Raw genomic sequence first — 15,338 nt, 5'->3', positions numbered from 1 at the left:
TTCTTTGTTTCTTTCTCCATTTCAAATACATTTGATTTATTTTATTTTTTCTTTTAGCTGCCAGCTTGTGGGGTCCATATAAGGACATATGGCAGACTGTAATGAATGCCATTTGGAAAAGGCAACCTGAAGCTATTCATCGCCTTGACCAGGTTTTAAAGAAACACAAATCTGACTTCATTTCTCTCTTCAGAAATCCGGTACTGGACTAATGCTCTCTTGTGGAATGAATTGGAGGGTTGATGATTTACTCTGTATTGTATTGTTGGATTACATACCATTTAGGCCCTGACCATTCTTCTAATTCTACATTTCTACAGTACATAACACACGTGTTATAGCAATCTTGTTCTGCTGTAACAATATAAATAGCTTGAATAATACATATTACTTTGTGTCTTGTACAGGATAATTTTATCTACAATGTATTTTTTTTTCTCTCATTATTTGAATGCTATTTTGAAGGAATAGTAAAAATAGCTGATGTTCCATCAGTCAAGTGTTAGCTTTTTTTGCTACTCTTGTATGTCTGAAATAAATCACAAAACTATTTTGTCTGGTTTTGGTCCATGTTCATGTTTCAGTCAGGTTAATGAACTCAGAACAGGTGAACACATTAATTTACAAAATAAAGAATGTGTCTTGTTAGAATGTGAGATAATGTGGAGAAACTCACTATTTCTTAGCTGATGGATCACAAGGTAGCAACTAGAAATATGTCTTACTTCAGTGGTGTTACTTCTGAAATAGTATATGGCTGTTTAAACTGATAGATCAGAAAATTTAACAGTCAGCTATAGAATTTTGTCAGTATGTTTTAGCATCTGAGTTTAATAGAAAAAAGAGTTATGTAGAAAATAGTGCTTTGGAGTAATGTGACAGTTCTGATAAACAACCCAGATTTCTTTTGTTGAGGTGATACCAATTCCTGTTGAGAATTGTATCAAAATTTACTTTCAGTCTCTGTTATTCTGAGTTAACTAAATGTCATCAGTGATCTTACAAGATTATTTTTGGTACATCCCCACAAAGACACCATTGCTGTGCAAGTGTGTCTTGCAGCATTTTTAGGCTGCCTTTACTATCTCTGTATTTATAAACACTGCCTTTGTTTTGATGATGACAGCCTAACCTGTCAGAACTGTATTTGTGAGGAAAGATTAATATGTAGAGCTTTGATCAGTATTTGATCTTGCCATTTTGAATAACTTCCAATGCTTCTTTCTCTTGCAGCCAAAGAATGTACAGCAGCATGAGAAAATTCAGAAAGCAAGTACAGAAGGGGTTGCTATCCAGGGTCAGCAGGGAACTAGGCTTTTGCCAGAGCAACTCATCAGAGAAGCCTTTATCCTCAGTGACCTCTTTGATATTGGAGAGTTGGCAGCTGTTGAGCTCCTTCTAGCTGGTAAGGAGGGAAAATATTTAAGAGCTGGAGAAATACAACTTCGATAGGGCCTTCTTACTTAACTGTATGCTTAACATGAATGCATGATTCAGTCGAGGCCTTAGTTTCCTAACATAGAATGTTCTTAAAAAGAAATGACTGTTGCTGTAATGTAATACGATAACAGTGTTCTGAACCTTAATGTTCATGTTTTATGCAGCTATTGTAAAAGGGGGAATAATTTGAGGTTTTTTAATGATTTACTTTATCACTGAATTTAAAAATAGTTTTAAAATGACTGATTGAGAGTTTTCCATAAACCTTCATAATAGACATCAATTCTTCAAATTACGTAGCAGTTATACATTGATATGTGACTGTATTTAGATTATAATCTGATAACTGATTGGTAGGAGAAGTATTCTGGAAAGTGACATGTGCTTTGCATGTAGAAAGTATATTTCAATGTTACTAAAGTATAATTGCGAGTTATTACTAGGTACTGTTCACGATTAACTTTTAAATTCATTAAAGAAGTAGTTTGCTCATTTGTCACCCTTGGAAGGCCATCTTGAAGTCAACCTCAATTTCTATTTTGAACTTGAAATTGTCTGTCTGAATTTACACTGAAAATTCATTTTGATTAAAGAAAAGATAGTTTGCTGATAATTAGCTTGCATCGATTACTAAGATGGGTAGATATCAGTTGCAAATACCATTTAGACTTGGATACTTGTGGACTTGAACTTCTATTTCTTTTAAATTTGTGGATATTTTAACAGTTTAATATGAATTTTAATAATAGCAGCACCTAAAATTTCTGTGATTTCTTGGGAATGCCTGAAACAAATCAAAGTGATAGGGAATAACAATGGTTGTTTTGAATGCTACATTTATATTTCAATTAGAAATAGAAACCTGTTATCAAAATGTATATGTTCAACTTCCTGTGACTATTCTCTGCATTTTCATTCAATAGGAGAACACCAGCAACCTCATTTTCCTGGCCTTACAAGAGGTCTAGTGGCTGTTCTGTTGTACTGGGATGGAAAAAGATGCATTGCCAATTCACTACGAACCCTCATCCAGTCACGCCAAGGCAAGACGTGGACATTGGAACTCAGGTCTGTATTAGAGTGATGAGTTGATCAAAGCTCTTTGCTTTGAGTGCTTTTAGGACTGATTAGACTCAGGGAATATGAATATTCTCAAATATGTTTGTTTCTCATAACCTGATGCAGCTTCTATCATGTTTGTTTTTTAAGCATAGGATTCTTTTTTCTTACGGGTTTTTTATTGGATTATAAGGATATTGATTTGACTTTCAGTTCTTTCACCTTTTGGCAGTGTTTTGCTTCAAACACCCTCCCTGTCAATGTTGCTCTAACTAGGGATGATTATTCAGTATTTCGGAAACAGAGTTTCTGCCTTTGCTGTGTTCTGACTTCCTGTGTCCTGCAAAACTGAGAATTGTGCTCCTGCCTTTAGTTAAAATGGTTGCATGGTGAATGTAATATGCTAACGGTTTTTGACTTTAAAAAGAAAACGGTACTCACTGTTTACTTCCAATGCACAGTGATTGCTTGACTAGAGAAAGATTAAAAGATGTATTCTAGTGTAAATATGAATTCTGAAACCTAAAACAAATGATTACTTTAGAGCTACCTCCACCAATCCAGTAAAGTGCATGTAATTGGACAGTTTCTTTTACTGGTAAGAAAGAGGCTGTGAGTTTGTGAGTTATGTGCATCTTATGTATAGTACTTTTTCCTTTTGATAGAAATCTTAACTAGCTGATAGATGTTGTATTCTCATATTCCATGTTCTTGAAACTAGTTACCTAAAGGCTTTGTATCCATTCAGCTTAATGTTTTGAGAGGGCACAGTTTAATGATTAGCGATGCACATTCAGTTGCTTTATGTATATAATGTAGTTGTACATTTTCTGTCAGTAAATACATTTGATGGGACTCATTATTTTAGACTTCCTCTGTGACTGGGAATAGTATAATTAATTGTTAAATTTATGTTCTTTTCTTTATAGTCAAGAGTTAATATCCATGACAACGCGCTTTACAGATGACCTAATGGAGCAGGGTTTGACTCAGAAGATCCTCACTCTTGTGTCTCACATTGATTTGAACAATGAATTTGATAAACTCCAGAGAGAGCGAGGACTGGGCAGTGAGAAACATCGCAAAGAGGTAAATATTTTTCTGAATTACTGCACAGACTAGAATACAGTTAGACCATCAGGAGATATGGAGTGACTTACTTTTTTTTTTTTTTTTTTACTTTCTAGTTTCTGTTCTCTACCTTTGCAAGCTCTATTACTGTCTGAGGGTCATACTAACTACTCCACAGCTTGTGCTATACCAGTGTGTGATCCAGATTGCTCCTTCATGTTAGGGCATACTTTATCTTTAGTAAAGAAGTGTAATCAAGGACAGTAAGAAAGTAAGCTTAACATTTGCACTATGTGTAAATTTCTTTTTTTTTTTTTTTTCAGTTTTATTCTAAAGACTGTATATTAGATTATCTAATCTCACCACTACCATTATTGGCACCATTGAAATAAAAATAGCAAAATAAAATTCACAAATTATTGCAACAGATTGAAACCAAGTCTAGTCAGGCAAATAATGCTCTTCTTAATAATCCAATTGTGTTAATATGAACAGAAGCATTTCTAATAGTGAAGTGAGAATTGCTTGAAAATGAGTTCTCATTTTTGTAATCCTTGAACTTAATTGAGACTGTGACTAACTGCAGAGTATGTTTCTAGTAGAAAGATTTTAAACATTATTGTTTTAATTTCTGAACATCTTCCTAAATTATTCTGTTATGCTTACAGCTCTTTACTGTATCTGTATTGTATCATAGCATGCAATATTTTGCCAAATAAAAAGAAAAATATTTTTAGTATGAAAATGATCGGTAGCCTTTATGTTGAACATGATATTTGTTCCATATGTAATAGGGGGTGATAGATTTAATTTATCTTTATATTCTAAAGTTGATGTAAATATTTTCTGTGAGGGATGAAAGTTCTAATTTTAAAATCTCAATGTCTTGAAAGTTAGATATTTGTATGGTCAGTTGAGGGCATCTCTTTTGGGGCAAGTGGAAGATTATGACCTTATCTGGATATAACTACCACTGCAGTTGTGTATTAGAGACAGGAAATTTGACTTTTGTGTGATTTGTTTACAGCTACAAAAGTTCTGTGTGGATTTATGTCTGACCTTGACAGAGATGCTGGTTTGCATGTAGTCATATTCCAGGATATCCACTTACACCTCACACAAATACATGGGAATATGAATGCGTTTAACAGGCAGAAATGTGTCTTTTGTTGTTTAGCGATTAAAAAACCACAACATTTTCCATACCTGCTGTCTTTAGAGTAATTTTTACCTTAACCTAGTCATACTGATTGACTGAAAAGGACCAATTGAACATGTTGCCAGAATATTTATATTCACTGTTTTTTGTTTGGTTTTTCTTTTAAAGGTTTCTGACCTCATTAAAGAATGCCGACAGTCCTTGGCTGAAAGTCTGTTTGTCTGGACCTGCCAGTCACCACTGAGTAAGGATGACACTTTAATCCTCATAAGTTACCTGGAGAAAGTAACAGTGGAAGCTGATGGCTCATTGGACAGCGTGAACTTGTCTCTCCTCATGGCTCTCCTTTACTGCTTTGATGTCAGCTTTCTGGAACAAGGCACAGAGGATCGTGAAGGTAATTCTGGCAGGCGTCCCAAAGAGGTTATGTTGTGCAGATGTATAAATTGTAATTTAACCAATTTTGTTATTGATGAGTAACAAATTGGTGGGATTTTTGCACGTTTGTTTTCACGTTCATTTAGTGTATGTCAGTGTTGTGTTTGTTTTTGTTGTTCTTTAAGATTTGATGCACCGGCTCCCTCTGCTAGCAGAAAGGCAGTATATAGCAACAATACACACTCGTCTTCAGGAGTCTCAGCCTTGGAAATTACCAGGCCTGCAAGCAACTGTTAGATTAGCCTGGGCGCTGGCATTACGAGGAATATCCCAATTATCTGATGTGACAGGTAAATTACCCTAAAGTGCAGTTGCTGCACGTTAGTATTCAGAGCTTGCAAGTGGTGTAAGTCAAAGTATCTGTTACCTTTTTGAAGTGCTAGTATTTACCTTTATGATAAAATTACTGTTGACACTCCTTTAAAGCTTTCTCAGTATGTGAGTTTGTTGAGAATTGAAATGCTCTGAAATGTACACAGATGTAGAAATAATTAGTTATTAGACAGTAATATTGTGTAGTGTCTTATTGAAATGAAAGAATTTAATATATTGAAAAATGTGGAAGATTGCATTTTAGCAGCTTTAGTATCATTTTAACACTTAAGAATAGTTTCATGCTTATGACTTTTTACATCTGTAAATGTTAAACCTCAGTATCTTGAGAGGACAAATCTATTGTTAATTTGTCTTTTTTCTTCTCTGTGTTACTTCACAAGCTTTCCAGGCTCCCTACTAGGTCAGAATTGAGTCTACTCCAGGGTATCTATTAAAGAAAGAGTAAACATTATAATTAATGTTTAATTGAGGTAGGTTTGTGATTCTTGGTTCAGAGCTTTAGGTTTGATTGAGTAAATGGATTATGCACTTCAACACTTGTCAAAGAAGAAAGTTGAGATCATCACCTGACACTAAATTGTCTTTTCCAGTCTAGTGTTTTCCTGTACTGTGGAAAAAGCATAGTTGATAGAAGCATGTTGATTTGCATGTCAGCCAGGTATTCTGAAATATGTTTCATTTGGTAACAGAAACTGTTAATTTCTTTTTTCCTCTCTTGTGATTTTTGTTGCCCAGCTCTTGCAGAATTCACTGAGGCAGATGAAGCAATGGCAGAGCTAGCGGTTGCTGATAATGTCTTCCTGTTCCTGACTGAATCTGTTGTGGGGTCTGAAAATTTCTACCAGGAGGAATTTTACATTCGCAAAATTCATAATCTTGTCACAGACTTCCTTGCACTCATGCCAATGAAAGTGAGTTGTTTGTGTAAATAGCAGTTCTTGAGAAATGTGGGCATCTCTTCTATATTTCTAACGTTAGGACAGGTAGCATAGAGATTCAGATGTGATCCTTAGCTTGAGGTTCTGCAGTTCAGAGAACTTGTTGACTTTATGGAGCCCATATAGCGTGGGGTTTGTTTTCCACACTAAAGTAGAATGTGATTTTTTTTTTTTTTTTTTTTAAACACTGCAGTGTGGTGAGATTTGCAAAGCAAGCTTTCAAGCTTTTGTGGTGATAGTAGTTTTGTTTTGGTTTACATTATTAAAATTTAAATGAATGCTGGAATTGATGGCAATGTATGTGGGTATTGATTTTGTTGCTGTGTTTTTTTTTGATACAGACAATGTAACCTAAATTAACTTACTGGCTTTGTCTCTCATTTTTAATTTATTCTTTTACTAATGATCTTTTCCATATCTAAGGGGAGGCATTCTCCTTTTTCTTTCAGTAGTATCAATTGTTGGGAAAATGAGCAGCTGTTTTCACTAGAACAGCAGCAATGCTGCAAAAAGGTTTTAAAAAAGTTTGAAGCAATTGCAACAGTTTCATTTGTGCAAGACCTTGTATCTAGACATGGAAAACTAAAATTCTATGAAAAAGCTTTTATTTAATTGATGGAGGCTTTATTTTGTGACCTTCGTTGTATTGAGCTGTAGTGGGAGTTGCCAAATAATTACTTTTTTCAATGTGTAAAAAGGATTTAAAAATATATTTTGTTCATTGTAACATTGCAGAATGAGAACAATATTGGCAGGAAAAACAATATTTGAGCCTTAAGAATCTCTCAGGGCATAAACGAACATTTTGTAGACAGCTTTTATGTTTAATCCTAATTTATTTATAATCTGTTGCATGTTGTTTTCTCAAGCTGTCTTTTAAACCCACAGAATATCCATAGAACAAGTATAATGTCAGTTCAAACAAGTTCATGTTGATAACTTTACAGCTATATTTCTGCTGCTATGGCTGCCTGTGTACAACACTTACCATGTTGGAACAGGCTTTGGACATCCTTTGAAGCCTGCATGCAATGGTGTTTTCCGTAACACAGACACAATACCCCTTAGGAATCTCTTGAATATATGAGGAATATGTGAGGTATATTTTATGGAAGTTCCTTAAACAATCAAGTGCAGACAGGTTTGGAACTGGGAACTTTTTTATCAGGTAGTTCTTCATTGGGTGGTGTTGCTTTACAGATGAAATGTCTCCCTGTAATGATACCATTTTTTATGAAAGAGATATAAGATAGATTTTTTGAATGAAGGTGGAAGGGCTTGAGACTGACCCAGGCTGAGGTTGCTGCCTTATTAAATTTAGAGCAAATCTGACCGTATGTCATGTATTCTACAGAACTGCCTGAAAATCCCAAAGCTGTTGATGCAATTGTTGGTATATCTCTCTTCTTCATTGCATTATGGAATTGAAGGCTTTGTCTCTGGGAAGAGTATTTCTCCTCCATTTCGTGGTGTGGTGGTTTTTGTTTTGGTTTTCTTTTTTTTTTTTTGCTTTGATTCAGATGTGCAGTTGACTGTAGCTAATGCCTAAAGATGGAGAGAGATTTTTCATTACAAGTAGGATTTTGTAATGCAGGATATAAGCAGAAATCTGACCGTTGACTTACATTCCAGTTTGATCGGGGTCAGTACTAGTTGTTTTACGGGAAAGGCTTTGTTAGCAGGCAATTGGAATATAGCCCTACAAGGGATTTTTTTGTCTTTACAGCTGTTAGTTAGTGGTTGGCTTCTGTACCCAGCTATTTCTACTGAATCTCAAATTTTAGGTAGAGAAGTGTCTGCTTTGCAGGATCTTTTATTTTTTGTATATATAACACCTTTGTTTAGTTGTATTTGAAACTGTGAGTTAGCATTTTATTTAACTCTTCTGTATAGTTTTAACATTTATGCTGTTTGCTAGTGATGATTTGAGTAAATCTTTTGCTTGACTGCATTACATTCCGGACTAGATAATTAGCTTTAGTAGGTCAGGTAATTCATTATTTCAGTTATTAAAATTCAGTTTTGTCCATGTATTAATTTTGTTAGTATACTAATTTGGCTAGTTTCCTCTGACCCTTTCCACAGTTATTTCTAGTTTTTAACTATTTTTTTTGTTGATGAAACACAATTATTTCGCTGCTCATTCAGTTTTGCAAATTAAGTTATATTATAGACCATGAACTGGTCTTTATTGATCCTCACCTTGTTTTAATTTTTGATGTGTTGAATTGGTTGCTTAATGCTGTTTCTTGTTCCTCAATGTCTGCTTAATAATTAAGAAGACTTACCTTTTCATCTTGTGGCTATTTTTTCTACAAGTCTCGGGTGAGGTGTTTTGTCAAAGGCTTTTTGACATTAAAATCAAATGTCAGCTGGTTTTTGTTTAGTAATTAGTTTTTTTCAATACAAAGAATTTAAGAGAGTTGGTTGTTTTTTTTTTTTTTTTTTAATTGCTGCTGTTCTTCCACTCCCTTCTCTAATTTTTTTCCTATTGTATTTATTGACATGTAGTAATGGTTTTAGTTTCAACAGACTGAGTCTCAAGTAATTACATCAATCCAAAACTTTTCAAAACATAAAGTAGGTGTAAGTACAAGTAGCCTTAAATGGCTAAGAAAGGTGCAATCCACCAATCTCTATACAGAAAACATTTTACAGTGTTTTCTGTTTCTTTTCAGTCCTTGTAGATAATGGTTACCTTACTTTGTTTGAAGCTAATCTATCTAGCTTTCGAAGTAAAAAGAGGAAAAGGATCCACTTTTTGGGGCCAAACCAAAGGATTTGGTGAAGTCAGTTGGGAAAAACTCCCATGGTATAACTTCAGGGCTTTTGCTATAAACTGAGGGCGGTAGCAGTAAGAAAGTGATTGAATCTAGGGTCTTGCAGTGGAGGGGATTAAAAAAAATAAAATAATTTGATATTCTTGGATGTGCAAGTTCATTTGTTGTCTTAGTTTTTAATAGGCTATTTAGACAATTCCGTTGTTTCTGTTCTGTAATGTTCTTAAGTCAATATAGACCAATGTATTTCTCCATTTCATAAATTGTGTAGGTGAAACAGCTGAGAAACCGTGCTGATGAAGACGCTCGCATGATCCACATGACTATTCAAATGGGTAACGATCCACCTGTTTCCCTTCGGAGAGATCTGGAGCATTTAATGCTTTTAGTAAGCCAAATTTTCTTTTAAATTACTTTGGCAAAAAAGTGATTGTGACTTTTCTCCATCAGAAAATTCATATCTGAATGATAACATATAGTGCTGGATCTTTCTCTTTTTGGGTTAGAGCGATTTTTTTGTTTCTTGAATATAGATGTTTTCTATAACTTTTCATGTACAGGAGTGAATTTACTGCCTTGGCTTCTGACATTAATGAAATGTCACTTAATTCCTGTTTAGTAACTAAATACTGCATTGTTTTTTATATTTGAAAAATAGCTGAAGAAGAGCTGAAGTTATTTTATAAAATATTTAAGTTATAGTAAGATTGTCTTAACATATCTTAAGCCATCCTATTTTAATGTAACTTAGAAATAGGAATTTTAAGACTACAGACTGTCACTGGAGTTGAGATCTGGCTAAATGCATGGAAGTTCTTTGCAATGGAACACCTTTGTTTATCTAAACCTTGATGTTTACAGTGTTTTATGTTTCTGTAAGTTTTCAAATTTCTCCCTATTTACTCTGGGTAAACTATAATTGTTTCCCCCACTATTGATAATTATTCTGGTAACGAATTGAAATGTTTAAATAATTTTTATATGTTGATGTATTTGTAATGAGAATTTTGGAAGACTGTTTTGTATTTGCTGTGGAGTAGGCTAGGCGAGGTGACCCCATTAAGGCTGCAGAATTCCCTAATTGCAGTAGAATCTTGACCGCAAGTGTACATTTAAAAGAAAGATCTTTCTGTTGTTGTCATGTTATGTATTAAAAGAAAGAAAGCTGAAATAAAATAAAATAGAAAGAAAATTAGAGGGGACATTTAGAATAGATATTAGGGAAGAAATTTTTCACTATGAGGGTGGTGAGGCAATGGAACAAATTGCCCAGGGAAGTTGTGGATGCCCCATCCCTGGAAGTGTTCAAGGCCAGGTTGGATGGGGCTTTGAGCAACCTGGCCTAGTGGGAGGTGTCCCTGGCCCATGACAGGGGCATTGGAACTAGATGATCTTTAAGTTCCCTTCCAACCTAAACCATTCTGTGGTTCTGTGATTATTTTAATATTGGTTATTAAGGTTACCTAACTGCACTTTCAAAAAGACCCCACATGATAACCAGATTTGCATATTGACCTGGTGCATTGTACATTTTCTATTCATTAATAAATTAAAAATGTGTATGTTTCCTCTTATTTAGCATGAAAATGTACAAATGTGCAATTTTCAATATAGCAGTCTTCAATATAGGGATTACTTGTCTTTTGCAAGGTAGTCCTTTAGGTTATAGAACTTTAACAGGAATATTTGTAGAGAAATGCTTTCTTAAGTAGCTTTGAGATATATAGTAAACATAAAGGAGAACTAGAAACGGGAAATTTGTATGCTTAGATAACCGTAAGATTTCTAATCCTCATAAAGGCTAACTTGTTTTTAAGTTAATATATGGAGGTATGCAAATGGTTATTTAAGGAGAAATGCCACTGTTTTCTTAGCAATGATTTGATGTATAATAATTAGATAGAAGGTATCATTTAAAGTTTTGAAAGTTTCACTTACGTGTGCATTTTGAATTTCTCTGGTTGTCATTTGTTCTGATAATGCTATTTAGAAGCTGTCATTTCCAGAGAGCTTTAAGGAACAGGACACCAGCTGTGGGATGCTTTGCGTCTCACATGTGTTTAGCTTATCTAAAAGCCGTGCTTATTGTTGAAGTAATCATTTTTTCTAACATCTTCATTTCTCTGACAGATTGCTGAATTGTATAGGAAAGACCCTTTTAATCTGGAACTTGCCCTTGAATACTGGTGTCCATCAGAGCCTTTGCAGACATCTACCATCATGGGATCCTACCTTGGAGTAGCTCATCAGCGACCCCCCCAGCGCCAGGTTATCTAGATTTTCTTAATTACTAGTAACTTGAAATTAAAGTAATAAAAGAATTGGCAACAAAGTTCTTGGTAGCTTCTAAGCGAGCTTATAAGAAGACATTATCTTTTATCAGCAGCTTATTTGTATGTGTCCTGCTCTGCATGACATGGTTAATTATTGCTTGCTCTAAAATGCGCTACTGCCAGTCATTCATAGTTGTCAATAAACTTAGTAAGAAAGAGTCTTAGCAAACCTTTTTGAAAATTTTGTTTAGGTCTGATTTTGTTGCAGTTACTAAATGAATTCTGATAACTGTGTTCTTGTGTCTTCTGTCTGATGACGTCTACGTACCTTTTTGGTGTAACTGGGAAGTTAAGTTCCTTAACTATAAAAAAAAAAACCTTATTCACTGTAGCGGATAGTGTTTGGGGGTAAAAATCCGTAAGAATATTGTAATTTTTTATAGACCATGAGGGATGGAACATAAAATTAGAATGAAGAAGCAATGTAAACAGATGAAACAGATGTTCCAAAACTCTTTGGATGCTTTGGATGCTGTTACCCTTCGATGCTGTTACCCTTCAATGCTTCTTGAAGGACTGTGCAGTATTAGGCAAAACCTAGTACGAGACATATCGGACACATCCCGGAAGACAGGCGACCTAAGTTAGGGCCGGTTGCAATCTGCAGACACCATAATATGACCCTGGGAGGAACTACTGTGTGTGTGAGTTACTGTGCAGGGGTATAACAAGCGCAGTGAATTCTTTCCAATATCACTTGCACCGTGAGATACATTAATAATACTGTTGTGCAGCATTTGTGAGCTGAAGTAAATTTTATCGCTAGAAATACAGAATTACAGAGTTAGTATACATTGCAATGGCATGAATTATTTTGTTTTGGTTTATTTCCTCTTTGAAACATGATTTTCACCTTCAGGGAAACTGAATAGACCAGTCTACAAAGGAATTTTGGTTTGGGGTTTTTTATTTTTTGAAGCTGTGATTCTACCCCCTTACCCCCCCACGTTAGAATCTCTTTTCTGACTTTGGCTGCCTATTGTTTTGCTAAAATACTCAGACTTATTTTTTCTTTTTTTCTAAACACTGATCTTTATTTTTCTAGGTTGTCTTGTCAAAGTTTGTTAGGCAAATGGGAGATCTACTTCCTTCCACAATTTACATCCCATACTTGAAAATGCTGCGGGGACTGGCTAGTGGGCCCCAGTGCGCTCATTACTGCTTTAGTTTGCTAAAACTCAATGGCAGTAGTCATGGTAAGAAAAGTGACACTTTAGCTCTTTCTCAACCCTTTTCTTTAGAAAAGGACAGAGACTCGTTCGAGATGACTTGTGGCTTCATAATTTTAATGTTTTGTTATTAGTACAAAGATTAAAATGGAAGGCTTCACTTGAAAATGTAATCTGGAAAAAAAAGACTGATTAGGTAATTAAATGTCTGAGCACCTTAGCAAGTAATTTACATAATGAAATAATGCTGTTTTTTAAAAAAAGCTGTGTCTTAACACCGTAAAAGATACAGAATCTCAATGTTGCTTATAGTAAAATGTAAAATGAGTAATGTCTTAATTTTAAGTTGTATATTTTGTAAATACAGTTACCTCTCCTGAGCTGTCTTTTTTCAGAAGCACTTTGTTTTGTTGGGATTTTTTGATATATAATAGCACTTCCTCAAAGTAATAATAACATTTTCTCAAAGTAAGAGAGGCTGGTCGGTCCTGTGTTTCGCATTAATTTTGCATTGATGAAATTGAAAAAAGAAACCTACTTTCAAGATATAAAAAGTGCTACAAACATACTGATTCATAAAAAGGAAAACTTATTTGTACAAGCTTTTCATATTAGCACCTTTCTGTTTCTATTAAAAAAGAAAAACAAACAAAAAACCCTAACAACAACAACAACAACAACAAAAAAAACAAACCAGAACCACTAATTTCAAAAACAATAGCTTTACTTTGAACTTTATTTTTTCCTCTAGATAAGAAAGTTTTCCTTTTAAATTTAACTACCCTGCTTGTCACCCTGTGAAAGAATAGAAAGAAAATCTTGTCACCTGTTTGTCATTTTTCTAGCGGAAAACATCCAAGGAGCAGGTGGCAGCCCTGTCTCCTGGGAGCACTTCTTCCACTCTTTGATGCTTTATCATGAGCACTTAAGGAAAGACTTGCCAAGTGCAGACAGTGTCCAGTATCGTCACTTGCCTCTCCGAGGAATCACACAGAAAGAGCAGGATGGGTTAATTGCCTTTTTACAGCTGACCACTGTTATAGTAAATTGGGTAAGTAACCTTTTAATTGGTTTTCTTTGTTAATACTTTTTTTTTTTTTTTTTTTGCAAAACATCATCATTCAGCTGTGAAATTCACTTGACCAAAAAGGTACACAGGGCAAATTTACCTAGCAGTTGTTGTCGTTTGATTAGCGAACTTCAAAAGTATGGAAGCATCAGGAATAACTCTTGTGACCAGACGCGCAGCCTGGGTGAAGCAGGAAGAGATGACACCTTTTCCTGTATTGCTGGTGTTACGGATTTTCTTGTTTTCCTCACACTTTGGTGTCATGGAGATGTCTTTCAGAAGTGAGGTATATTCAGAAGAAATGACTACAGAGTAGGAAAGTTCTTTGGAAAGCTCTTTCCATTTAATTATGTGTTTGAAAAGGCAAAAATAATAGATGAATTTAAAAGGAATCAGTCGAAATTTAAGTTGATGAGGAAACTCATCAACTGTGAAACTTGCTTCCAGAGTTAGATTTAAATGTCCCCAAACCAAGAGTGTAAAATGTACCATGAATTGACTGAAAGAGGATTCCAAGAGAATAAGACTGCAATGCAGATTTTGTATTGTGAATTGTCTGGGTCATTATGGATAGTTTGGAATTCAGCTTTTCAGTACCCACCAGACTCTGCAGCCAAAAAATTCTATGATGTAGTGAGATACCCTTGGTTTCGCTCACACAAACACAAGACGGATCAGTGAAACTAATTAGGCTTTTTAAAAATAATCCTTGGTGGTGGCGATAATGGGGTGTTCCTACGTGAGCTTTCATGTCAGCATTGGATAAGTGTGGGGGGAAAAAGGAACTCTTAAAACCATAACCTGGGAAGAAGTAAATTTGTTCTAAGGCTGCAGGGTGTTATCATTTGACAAAGATAGAGGCTTGTTCCTGTCTAGTGGCTCATCTGAGAGTCTCAAATGAGCTTACACTGGTGATGACCCTGCTCTTAGACTTAAAAAAATTCATCAAAGTTCCCAGCAGATGCCATGCAATTTAAGTTCATAATAGAAATACTGATGAAGTTCCTCTAGCAGTACTCAAAGAAGCTGTCTAGAGTGTAAGTATTGGTAAGACTGATTCCGTGAATGTGTCTACCAAAAAAACCCCAAACAGTTGTTGTAAGAAGCTTATAGTATGCACATAATTTTTCTGTATGGATAGGCACAATTTTAGTACTCATGAGCCATTAAATTGAGCTTTTTGTTTAATTAAAATTGCTTGCTTTGGAATGGTCTGCCATTTTTCTGATGTTTTGTGTACCTTCAAGTATGAAGCAGAATTATTGATAATGAACTGTGGGTTAGAGATTGTAAAACGTGAATAATCTTTGGAGTAATAATCTGCAGTTTTGTTTTCTGTTGAACTCTAGAGTGAGAATGCTCGCTTGGCTCTTTGTGAGCACCCTCAGTGGACACCAGTAGTGGTCATTCTGGGACTTCTACAGTGCAGCATTCCTCCTATTTTGAAAGCGGAGCTATTGGAAACCCTTACTGCTTTTGGAAGATCTCCCGAAATAGCTGCTTCGCTCTGGCAATCCCTGGAATATACACAGGTATTTTAGGATTT

General features: G+C 35.0%; 1 protein-coding gene across 2 annotated transcripts in view; it reads left to right on the top strand.

Moving 5' to 3' along the window:
- The window catches only part of NUP205 (nucleoporin 205), a gene marked incomplete at its 5' end in the record, with an annotated part of 50,624 nt that overhangs the window by 3,858 nt on the left and 31,428 nt on the right, over positions 1-15,338 (top strand). The window contains 12 exons of one of the 2 annotated variants that reach the window (XM_082495644.1): positions 58-200; positions 1,234-1,405; positions 2,364-2,508; positions 3,429-3,588; positions 4,898-5,126; positions 5,293-5,457; positions 6,239-6,414; positions 9,493-9,609; positions 11,352-11,489; positions 12,600-12,750; positions 13,569-13,774; positions 15,142-15,324. In XM_082495644.1, the coding sequence (XP_082351770.1) occupies positions 58-200; positions 1,234-1,405; positions 2,364-2,508; positions 3,429-3,588; positions 4,898-5,126; positions 5,293-5,457; positions 6,239-6,414; positions 9,493-9,609; positions 11,352-11,489; positions 12,600-12,750; positions 13,569-13,774; positions 15,142-15,324 (1,985 nt within the window). Of the gene's footprint in view, positions 1-57; positions 201-1,233; positions 1,406-2,363; positions 2,509-3,428; positions 3,589-4,897; positions 5,136-5,292; positions 5,458-6,238; positions 6,415-9,492; positions 9,610-11,351; positions 11,490-12,599; positions 12,751-13,568; positions 13,775-15,141; positions 15,325-15,338 lie in introns of both variants that reach the window. The other variant, XM_082495643.1, reaches the window with a different exon arrangement.

This window comes from Vanellus vanellus (assembly GCF_965231255.1).
Source record: "Vanellus vanellus genome assembly, chromosome: 1".
NCBI classification, from domain to species: Eukaryota; Metazoa; Chordata; class Aves; order Charadriiformes; family Charadriidae; genus Vanellus; species Vanellus vanellus.
This window is presented reverse-complemented; position numbering and strand designations above follow the sequence as displayed.